This window comes from Vanellus vanellus (genome assembly GCF_965231255.1).
Source record: "Vanellus vanellus genome assembly, chromosome: 3".
Classification (NCBI taxonomy): domain Eukaryota; kingdom Metazoa; phylum Chordata; class Aves; order Charadriiformes; family Charadriidae; genus Vanellus; species Vanellus vanellus.
The window spans coordinates 78,726,565-78,738,676 of NC_138907.1; the positions used below are offsets into that span (position 1 = coordinate 78,726,565).

General features: G+C 38.3%; 1 protein-coding gene across 1 annotated transcript in view; it reads left to right on the plus strand.

The window, feature by feature from the left end:
* Positions 1-12,112, plus strand: part of SEC63 (SEC63 homolog, protein translocation regulator) — a 62,365-nt gene that overhangs the window by 6,815 nt on the left and 43,438 nt on the right. The window contains exons 2-3 of the mRNA XM_082481893.1: positions 10,456-10,555; positions 11,405-11,519. Coding sequence (XP_082338019.1) covers positions 10,456-10,555; positions 11,405-11,519 — 215 coding nt within the window. The remainder of the gene's footprint in view (positions 1-10,455; positions 10,556-11,404; positions 11,520-12,112) is intronic.

Below are 12,112 nucleotides of genomic sequence, written 5' to 3' on the forward strand. Positions count from 1 at the left end.
TTATAATGGTAATTCTTAATGCTGTTTTGTTAATTTTTTACTATATTGCTATCCTGAAGCAGTAGGGTTTTTTGCAGAAACTTTTGAAGAAAGGGCAAATATTATGAGATGCCATTAGTGATGCCTAGCAATTATGTCTAAAAATACTTTTCAAAACAAAGTATTTGGACAGTTATCTAAACTGCTGTGTTATTTGGAAAAAAAGGCCTGTCTTTTCATGGAATTTTTTGGAAGTGTTGTAATCTTATTATAAGCATTGTAGCCTCCTAGCAGTAAAATAAAATTAATAACCCTGTATTAGAGATTAGTTGAGTAGCTTCAAGACTGTTCAGAACAGTTAATTCTGAAAAGCTTTTTGTTGCAAGATAAAGATCAAGCTATTACAAGAACTTTATCTCTCATTACATGTACATGAAAATAAAGCTGTTTCTATTTTTTTAAAATTCAACCTTTGTTATGGAAGCTTATGAAAACAGCATTGTAAAAGTTTCATTATATACCTTGTTGTTAATTTTTGACTTGCTGCAAGAATGTCTTGAACTACTCACGTAGGTGACACTGAACTACTGCCAGGATGTACAGGCTACGTATTAGAGAATTCAAGTTAGTGCTATTTAACCTGATATATTTAAGGGTGAAGAGTGATGGTTCAGTTGTGGTTTTGTAAGCAGCTAAACCATTCTTGCAGGAGGAGCAGGAATTTGAGAGAGGAAAAAGGTAAATGACAAGGAATGGGATCAACAGTGATGCCAAAGTGAGGAAAGTGAGGACGTAAGGGTGGTGTTTTTTGGGGGGCCTTTTTTTTTTTCTTCAAATTCATGGTTGTGAAAAAGGGTGTAGATCTGCAGCAATTTGAACAAGTCTAGCCTGGGGCTGCTGCTCTGTCCTTTCATCCTGTGGTGCTGCCTTCTCCCATTGAGGGATTTGTAGTCCCTTCTCTCAGTTGTTAGCCAGGACCTGGCACGCATGTGCCTGCCTTTCATTGTGAGGGAGGTTGTGTTGGCTGGACCATATCAAGAGTAGGGCGCAGCCCAAAGCAGGTACTTCATTTCTTTCCTGAGCAAAAAGATTTGTGTCTGCACCAGTTTTTAAATAAGTGTACAACTGAGAAGATTAAAGAGGTGTTTTCAGATTTTCATTTAATATTTCCCTTGTACAGAAAATTACTTACAAGCATTCTAAATATATATCTGTTGGAGATGATGCATTTTAGATTCAAAAGATGCCTTTATCTTGGCTGGCTGGTTGAACTATTTGAAACTAGGATATTTGCTAGCATTGTGACTTCTACAAAGGCTTACCAAAAAAGTTTCAAATATTGATTTGTTTGGGTTTTCTTTGAAACAAGAGTGGGTCAGGTCAGATGTCATCTTTACATGATATTACAAAAGTGTATGCCTTAAGGAGAGAATAACAGGACAAGCATAAATGCTGCTTCCTTTGCATATTTTCCCAGATTTCAATGTTTTTTTAGTTCAATGACTCTCTTAGCATAGCATCTATACCATCCTGTGGCATGGAGTTCACCAGCTCTGCTGCCCACACTGCAAATAATCACCTTGGTTTTGCATCTGCTTCTGATTTTATTTGACAATCTTTATTTGCTGTACTGGAAGAGGCAGTAAACATTTAATCCTGTCTGTCCTGGCTGTCACTTAGGTTTTTTACAGCCTCCCGTTACCTTTCCTTGCACTTTTCACTCTCCCAGCCAAAAGATTTGTAGCTTGTATTTTGGACATAAATTTCTCATATGTTCAATGGCCCTTCTTCACATTAATTGAATGTTTTCTAGTTGCCCCTCTTTGAGAGGTGGGGACTAGGACTGTGCATCATACTCGAGGTTTGTACATACCTTAAACTTATGTGGTGGAATAATGTTCTCTTCCTTTCCTCACAGGAATGCTCTAAACACTTGCTTTGCTTTTTATAACTAATAAGCATTCAGCTGATGTTTTCATAGAACAGTTTCTCACAACACCAAGATCTCATTCCTGAGAGGTAATGGTTGGCCGCAAGCTCATCCTTATATACATGAAACTAGGATAATCCCCATTGCTCTCGACATTTTCATGCCCTGAATTGCATGTGCCATTCTGTAAGTCCGGTTGCTTGATCTTTACAACTCTTTGGAATACCCCTGCCCTTGTTACCCAGAATAAGTTAGTATCTTCCAGATTTTACTGCTCACCCCTTTACTCAGGTTACTTATGAGTGAAATGTGTGTATTGTAGTTCTAGCACAGATTCCTGTGGAACTCCTGGTGATTTTCTTCTGCTTCTAGTCTTGTAGTCACATACTTATTTTTGCAGTAGTTAGATGGTTGTCCTGAAAGACTTTTAAGAGGAACCTTTCAAAAGCCTTTTGGCAGCCACAGACTCTTATCAGTAGGATCTCCTCTTCCATATGTTTACTTCCTTTAGAGGACTCAAGTTTGTAAAGCTCACTTTCCCTTTACAAAAGCCCCACTGATGCTAAATGGATGTATGATACTGATCCCTGTGTCCACTAATTCTGTCCTTTGTTATAGTTTCTTCAAGGTGTGCATTAGAACACTACTGAACACGGGTATTTTTAGTGATTGGTGGTATGCTAAAGTGACTTTTGTCTACATTTGTTTTGGACTGAATGTGTTCTGGTTTCCTCCCCACACCAAATTGATAAAATAAAGCTAATAATTAAGGATGTGTAAGTCTTAGGGCCAAGCATTATCATTGATTGAATCTAAAATTGTTAACCTTGACTCACGTGGGTTTCGTTCCAGATTAAAAGGGCCAGTTTTCTGATTCTTCTCAGATTCTATTGAAGTTTCGCTGATGCACCTGTAGGTCTAACCCTACTAAAAATTTGATAATTTAGGTGATGTAGCTGAAAAGTTAGCATAGTTAGTCCCACTGACTGTTTTGTCAGCACAAGTGAGACACTATACTAATAGGAAGGAGAAGGTTTGGAAATGGCTTTATTAGGAGTAATGTAATGTGCCCTGAGACCAGCGAGACTATCTAAACAGAAAGTCTATCTAAACAGAAATGCTGAAAAGAAGTTAACTTTCAAGATGTTTCAAGATCTTATGTTACTGTTTATTAAAGTCATTAGTAACAAATGCTATCTTTTGGTCAGCAAATATGCGTGGAACAATGTGTGAATTAAAAGTTAGGGTACTTTTTGTCCCTTTTATGCTTTATCTAGTTGCTGCAAAACATGGTCTGGAAAAGAAGATGCCTTGCTATGAAGGTCTTTCACAGGACTTTCTGTAGTTTATGAACTGCTTGGAGTTCTAATAGTTAACAACCACATGATACTCAAAACACCTGTTTGGTTTTTTTTTATTATTATTTCTAAAAATACTAGACAGAAAAACCCTCTGAAAACTAGGGCCAGATTATTCAGCTGTAAACAATTTAGTGAAGAGGCTAACTTGGACATGACCTCTTTATAGATAAACTCGGGGTAATGAGGACAATTCTTACAATAATAGACATGAGAATTGGAAAGAGTCTATTCAGGTCATTTCAATGATATGGTCAGTTCAAAGTCCTGAAACATGCTTTCCAGTTTAAAATAAAAAAGGTAATCTTAACTGAAACACTAGTGGTCACTTGAAGGCTTTGGTATTTAAGCAACTGCATTTTAGAATGCTTTTAAATCAATTTAATTTGCTTCATGCCTCATAATTTGGGGTTTTACACTAGAAGTCAATCCTATTATAATAAGATTTGAAGTTATTTAGTGCTTCAGAGGAATTGCAGAATTTGTGAGTTGCTGCAAGTTTGAAGCCCAGAGCAACCTGCTTTGTTGACCCTCCTCTGAGCGGCAGGGTTGGATTAGATGATCTCCAGAGGTCTCTTCCAACCTCACATGTTCAGCTGTTCTGTGATAACGAAGAACTGTGTGGTCTGGGTTACCCATCCAGAAAAAGCAGACACCTCTGCCTTATTCATACTAAAATTGCTCTCTCTAAAGAGCTGGATATTGAAGCGGCATATGTAAGTTCTGACAAGGAGGAGTTATTTACTTACGCATTCTCTACTGATACCTGTATTGTTGCCTGGAATACAAAGAAAGAAAACCTTTAGTCACCAAATAAAAGAAATAAACATAAAAGATGGTCTTTTTTTTTTTTTTTTCCCCCTCCTTTTTTTAATAATTGCTTTGAGCTGCTCATTCGGATGTTGCGTACCTCTTTGGATTCAACATAAAGTTGACTATATCTCAAACTTACAGATCTGTCAATGATCTTCAGTAATTCTCTAGTTAAGGTATGTAGCCAAATGGACAGCTACCTTTAAGGAAGCAAAAGTCTAAAATACTTTATTTCCATCCAAAAGTAGTAAGTGTACAAATGAACTTTTTTCCTATTTAGTTATTAATAGCTGTGCTACAGTCTTGATTTTATTTTAATTTGTCTAAAAGCTTTAGACAGTGTTGGATTAAAATATCTGCTAGTATCACTTGAGGACCTGACTAGCTCTTTCTGATTAATTGAAAGAGATGGCACTCGGGTTTCCTTTTGTACCAGTAATTGTTTTATTTCTTGAGAACTTGAAGAGTGTATTAAGATGTAGTTTTGGCTGGATATTCACGTGTGTTTGTTAAGATATTATAATAAGCCCTTGTGAGAACCTTCTGAAAGTAAGAGAATTGTATTGATGAAAAATTGCTTGTGAATCTCAGGAACTTTGGATGCATCCAGAACAATTTGGGGGGAAATGGAGGAAGTATGGGATGCTCCCCCAGGTTATTTGCGGAAGTGAACTGGCAGTCTTCATCCTCATCTGAGAGGGGGTGCTTTAACAGTACCTTGATGCATGGATTATTGTTAGCGAGATTAATTCAAAAGCCCACAGATGTATTATGCATTTGCTTTTCAAGGCTGTTTAATACCTATTTTAAAAACTGTAGGAGAGATTCACCATTGTTGAGGGTTTTGCCTATCAAATGAGAAGTCATTTTGGCTAGAGGAAAAGCATCCCCCCCCACCCCCTTGTCTCCCTGTAATCCCATATATAAAGATGGTGTCTGAAGTGCCCTTCTGCTTTAATGGGGAGCCATGATCTGGAGTGAAAAGAAACAGAGAACTCTTACCTGCTTTTCAGACTCTCAACCCCTTTCCCTGACCGAGCAAGGATTCCAGAGCTAAAATCTGAACAAGGTACAATTCCTGTTCCACTGCAAAGCTTTACCCTGAGCAGTATGGTATATATTTACTCCTGTGTACACGGGGTCTGCAGGATATTCCAGTGTGTGGTGGATTGGCTGTGGCTGGACACCAGGTGCCCACCAAGCCGCTCTGTCACTGCCCTCCTCAGCTGGACAGAAAATATAACGAAAAGCTTATGGGTTGTGATAAGGACAGGGAGATCACATCACTGGCAAAACAGACTTGGGGAAAATTAATTTAATTTATTGCCAATCAAATCAGAGTAGGGTAATTAGAAATAAAACCAAATCTTAAAATACCTTGCTCCCACCCCTCCCTCTTCCCAGGTGCCACTTCACTCCTGATTTCTCTACCTCCTTCCCCTGAGCAGCACAGCAGGTCAGAGAATGAGGATTGTGGTCAGTTCATCACACACTGTCTCTGCTGCTTCTTCCCGCTCACAGTCTTGCCCTACTCCAGTGTGGGGTCCCTCCCATGGGAGACAGTTCTCCACAAACTTCTCCAATGTGGATCCTTCCCGTGGGCTACTACTGTTCTTCATGAACTGCTCCAGCATGTGTCCTTTCCACGAGGTGTAGTCCTTCAGGAACAGACTGCTCCAGCTTGGGTTCCCCACGGGGTCACAAGTCCTGCCAGCAAACCTGCTCCAGCGTGGGCTCCTCTCTCCATGGGTCCACAGGTCCTGCCAGGAGCCTGCTCCAGTGCAGGCTTCTCATGGGTTCACAGCCTCCTTCAGACACGTCCACCTGCTCTGACGTGGGATCCTCCACGGGCTGCAGGTGGATATCTGCTCCACTGTGGACCTTCATGGTGTCTGCAGAGTTGTTTCTCTCACATATTCTCACTCCTCTCTCCAGCTGCAATTGCTGTTGTGCAGGGATTTTTTTCCCCCTTCTTAAATATGTTATCACAGAGGTGCTACTACCATTGCTGATGAGCTTGGCTGTGGCCAGCGGTGTGTCTGTCTTGGAGCTGGCTGGCACTGGCTCTATTGGACGTGGGGAAAACTTCTAGCACCTTCTCACAGAAGCCGCCCCTGTAGACCCCCACCCCAAAACCTTGCCACACAAACCCAATACACAGAGACAGTGTGCCAGTTTTGTGGCACAGCAAATCTACTCGTGTGAAAGAAAGCTCCTTGGGAGAAGGCGGCAAATAAAAAAGGACCTGTTTTATCCACAACTGGCTCATCAGGAATATATTGCTGCTTCTATTAAGCACAGTAATGAGCTGGTATTCTAGCCCTTGCTGGCCTTTTTTTTCCCCTGTCTTTTTTTTTTTTTTTTTTTTAATTTTTTTTCCTCCCTGCAACCAGTTTCTTCCTAACAAGATAAATATTGTATTTAGTGCAATCACATATTTTGTCCATAAATAAACAGGAAGCCTGGTTTTCCTGGATACAGAAGGAATATAGGGTGATGTTTTGCCAGTGACTTTCTGCCGAAGCTGGGAGTGATGCTGTCTGTACTCCTCCTTTCTCCCAAGTAGCTGCCTGTTTTTGAATTCTGCAAGCTAATACATGTTAATGATGGCATGTGATAGAGGAAGTGCCTCAGGATAGCTCTGAATGATTTTAATAGTCTGGACTTTAGCCTCAACTTGGGAAGGATTTGATTCTCTCTTTATGTTCTGGACAGATAACTATAAACAATCATTTGTCTTTTTAGTGCCCTGTTTCCTTTTGGGGTTGTTAATCAAATGAGACCATTGCTATCCCAAGATCGGAAAGAAATTACTGAGGTGCTTTTGCTTTGATATGGTTTAATCAACTGTAATTAGGTTTGATCCAGAGTTGTTGAGATGCGTGTGTTTAAAAAAAAAAAAAAAAAAAAAAAAAAGCAATGCCTGCTTAGCATCATGTTTTAATTTGGTATTTGTCTGAAGAGCAGCATAGCTGTTCCAGGACATCATTGTCAGGGGCTCCTTAACTGGCTTAGGTGTGTGGTGACTTAATTTTTGCTTGCACCACTTGCCTCATTTTTGGGGTGTGTGTGTGTTTTTTGTGGTTTTTTTTTTTTTTTTTTTTTTTTCTTCTTGGTGCTATTGTCAGGCTGTTCACAAAATGTCACTCCTGCAGCTGTTATTGGAAGGCTGTTCCAAAACCTCAGTTCTCTCATTATTATAAACCACCTTTAGTTTCTAGCCTCATTTTCCCCCGTGGTCAGTTTTTCTTTGACCCTATGCCAACTCTTTAGTTTACCTCCCACAACTATTTTTCTCTTCTCCACAGTGCCTTCCCCTGAGGGCCTTTTGGAAGCTTTTTGGCATGATAAGGTGAAGGGTATTGGCTGTTGTTGCAGGGAGGATGCAGAGGGTAATCTGGTACCTGTGGAGCTGGACAGTAGGCAGGTTTGAGAACTGGGGCATTATGTCACAGGGTGGCACAGGTTTTTAAAGACAAGGCACAGCAGCTTGTTAAAAACATCCTAGCAAAAACACTAGAAGGAGTCATATCCTGTTAGGCTTAGTTTTACAGGATTAAGTAAACAAAGTTCTCTTAGTTGCCTTCTGTTTCTCCAAGAGCATTGGTAATCTGTTTTCATGTTAGTTTTAGGTGTTTCTGCAAGCTGTGTAGTCAGTTAAGGCTGTTCCCAAACAGCCTGGCCCCTCGGTTGTGCTGCAGAAGTGGCTGTGGTGCGGATTGGATCTAGCAGCTGGTCTGGGTCAGTGTGGTTAAGCTGAACGGTTGGCTTCATCTTGCTTGAGCACTGCGCAACTGAATTTATCGACGATATTTGAAATGGGTGATTTATGCTTAACGTGTCTTCTGTGAGGCTTGTGATGCCTGATTTGTTCAAGTGTCATCGGTGACTTTTTCATAAAAGCATCATGCCATGTCTCATAGTTGTCCAGTGACCATTTAAAACTCCCAGAATATTTTCCTCCCTGTTTCTGTAGCAGAGCTCATCAGTCCTCGTAACTTGATCGACTATCTAGTCTTTAATGCCATCAGCTTTTCTTGAAATGCCTGTTCTATGTGCTGGTAATGTCTCTTCATTTTGCATTTTAAAATGTTTAATTTTAAGTAACAGTTAGCTCACTTCTAGTTGTGGTGGGTCCAGATTTGAACCAATAGCGATCTCCCACTATTTTTGTCTTGAAAGAAAAAAAATTGCAAAGAGAAAGTGCCAAATTAATTTGCATTCTACCAGTAGGGAGTCAGTGTTGCATTTTAACCCTGTTTTCATTGTCTCCTGAATTTTTCCTTCATGGTGCTTTCTAAACTCTTACACAAGTGAAACTAAGTGGGCAGTTGCTTAACCAAATATTACTCACATCCTTTTTGCTTAGAAAGTTTGGTGGCTAGTACCTGCTTTAGGTATGTGAACAATCTTTGCAGATCAGGAGAACCGCAAAATACTTCTGTGGTTTATCTGGTGCACAAAATTGTGAGGCAGGTTAGGAAGCTTATTTTGAAGCCCTGCAAGAGTTGGATCAGATGCAAGGGATTGAATTATCCTTCCTTATCTCCATCTCTCCCTCTTTGGGGTGATGGAACTGCTAATCTAATCTTCTCAAGGAATCCCATCAACCTGTTTAATTTGTTTAGGGGAGTTTTGGGAAAGAAATACTTTGTAGAATGAAGTAGCTCAGAATAAGCTGATAGACTCTTTCTCTTTCTGGTACCTTGTCTCTGCAGGGTTTAATATTTGTCTTCTTTACTAGTTTATGGGTGATCAGGTGTTGTCTCTGTCATCACCCTCTACTTCTGCCAAATCAGCCAGAGTTTGAAATACCATCCTGTGCTTATGTCTGATCCAGATTAAATCTGAATTTGTGGTTGATCTGGTGCACAATATTGGCATTTATGGTCATGTTTCTCTGGCCTCAGATAGTTTGGTGGCTGCAAATGGAAGTTCTAGATGCTTCATCTGAATGGTAAGCTTCCTTAGAAATTCAAGTAGATCACTGAGTACCATATCCCACTGCCCAATATCTTCAGAATAACTAAACAGGGGTCATCACTGTCTTCCGCAATCACCTTTTAGAAATTTGCCAGAGAAAAATGTTTTCATGTATCATAACAGCTATTTTAGTGATGGTGAGGGCATCACCTTGTTCAGAATGCAAAGGTGAGATTTAAGACTCTTTAGGATGCGATTGACATATGCTTTGGATCAAAGTTGTTAATATAATTCCTGCATTTAGATAATTCACAAACTTCTTTTAAATTTGCAAATTTAGTCACTTTGTTCACCAGCAATATCTAAATGTGCTGAGACAGGGTGTTATTTTTTTTTTTTTTTTTTTTCTCTTTAATTCTTGCTCCTTCAGTCTGAGAAAGGCCAAGTGGTCTTATTCTTTTGCAGGTGAGGTAATTACAGTGACTTCCTCACCTCAGAAGTGTTGCAGGTCAGACTGCATAGTCTATGGATAGACAAGTTACTTAAAACATAAACAGGATTAGAAGTCACTTTATAACATATAATTTCAGTGCGTACAGAAACTCTGTACAAGCTATTTGCTTTCCACCATACTTTTCTTAGCATAAAAGACTACTTTGACCAAGCCTAAGGTGGCCTTGATTAACTCTAAAATACAACTAAAATTTTCCTAACAGATGGTTTCCATGCCTTGTCGTGATGATGTTGACAGTATAAATACAATTTCCTTCCAGTCCCATCCTGTCCTGAAAGGAGGAAATCTTGTTGCCTAGTCTGTTGTTAATGTGTATACTCTCTTGCCAAGGGCCCATATTACTAAGCTACATAGCTTACAAATAGCTATTATCTTACTCTTCCTTCCTTTTTCCCTTCAACAGGAAAAACCTAAATGAAGGCAACTTACAAAAAGCAGAGGTGGCAGAGAGGAAGAAAATGCATCATACTTTGAATTGAGGAAGTAGCCGTTGCTACTATTTAGTTGTGTACAAACACCATTTTGCATGTGGGTTAGGTTTTGGGGTTTTTTTTGTTTGTTTGTTTTTCCTGCACATAGTAGCTGATGTACTGAAATGGGAGGCTTGGAGTTGAGTATAAAATGGCAAAAGTAAAATTTACAGGTGCACATTAGCCAGGCAAAGGCTGGGTTCACAAGTGATGGTTGCTATGTGGCCTGTGGAAAATAGAATAGATTCCTTTTAGGTAGTGGATATTAATCTGACCAACCTCTTATGTTTCGGGATGTGCAATGTCACTTAAATGGATAAAAAGAACATTCTTTCCTCTAATATTGCTGGACCTTCTGTTAGTCCTCCAACTGATGTTGTACTAGCTACTCCAGGATGAAGTGAGCATGTTTGCCATTCTGCTTTCTGTTAGATTGATTAATAGTAGTCTTTATCTTTATTTTTATAGAGCAAATTCGATTAAAGAATATAAGAAATGTATATGGAAGATGCTTGTGGTATCGTTTGCGACTGTTAAAACCACAACAAAACATAATTCCTACAGTAAAGTAAGTACGTTTCATTTGCGTGACTTTCCATTAAAGCAATTCCTACTTTTTTATTTTTATAAAAATATATATAATATATATATTTATAATTCTATAATAATGGCTTTTGTGTCACAGAAGAGACATATGCAATCTGCTATATTTGAATAATTAATAGTTAATCATTATCTAGTAGAACTTGAAATCAAGATGGATGCTGTCTGTTCTTTATAAAATACCTGCTAAATGAGACCAGTGAACCTCAGCACTAATAAATAAACAATGTATTGATTTCTTCAAAAAAAAAAACAGACCTCACTGAAATTAGTGGTGCTAGTGATGTCTTTTGATTTAGATATTTAATGTGTAAACATATATATTCTAATATACAATGGTAATAATTTGTACGTTTGAAGTTGATTATTTTATATGCTTTAGTTCTTTGTTTATTACTCCCACCCTCAAAATATTTTGCTGTCTGGTATGCATCTGTTTCAGCTTTTTATTTTGTTAACATTAACTTTGTCTAGTATCAGGTTAAAGTCATCCTTTAAAAACAGGAAATACTATTGTATATGTGCTAAGGACAGACAGTTAAAGAATGGAAAGAGTCTTTGTTGATTATGGCTTGCCTTTGATTAAAAAAAAAAAAGGAAAGAAATTAATTAAAAGTCAAAGCAGCTGTCTCATCTGTGTCAAAAGTGGTGTTGTAACTGAAATACTCATACGTGCTTTAAAATCCCTTTAATGTTTCTCGCTATTTTAATATTGTTTCTTGAAGACTGATATCAAATGGCTTCTTGTGTTATTTGTAGAATTATGCTAGAGCTAGTGGATGTGTATATTTTAAAAACTCTTTCTTCCAAACAGGAAAATAGTCCTCCTTGCTGGCTGGGCATTATTTTTGTTTCTTGCATACAAAGTTTCCAAAACAGACCGAGAATATCAAGAATACAACCCTTATGAGGTTTTACATTTGGATCCTGTAAGTAATAGCATCTTTCACTAGTCTGTACTGCTATAACTGCATAACCTATGTTTAAATGTCAATTTTAAGACTGTGTTTTTTTAACATAACCAGTTAACTTTAGTGAACGTATCCAGTGGTTTTGTTCTTTTTTGGTATCTGAAAGTTGCTGCTGCATATTGTAAAGTCAGTTGCTAGATATTCTTTGCCTATCTCTATACTAATTTATAACTTTTGTATCTATCCCTTCAAAATTCTAATGACTTCTTTAATATAGCGAGGTGTTTTTTTTTATCTATTTTGAATCTTACTCTAATGTTTTCCTCACTTGGTACAGGAAAACAAAAAAGTCATTCTGCTTTATATGCCCTGCGAAAATCCTCTCAATAGCCATTTTTAGAGATGCTGCTTAATAAACTGTATAAACAGGAATGTGGATTCATTTGATTTACAGTTGTACAGCAGTATTTCTCTTGTAAATGAAAGGTTTCACTAAAGGGTGTTGGTGATGTACATTTTGATGTAGTAAAGGTTACCTTGAATCTCAGTTGCATCTGTGAATGCAAACAACAATTTCTAAATAGTGATACCAGCCAATTGATTTATTAAAC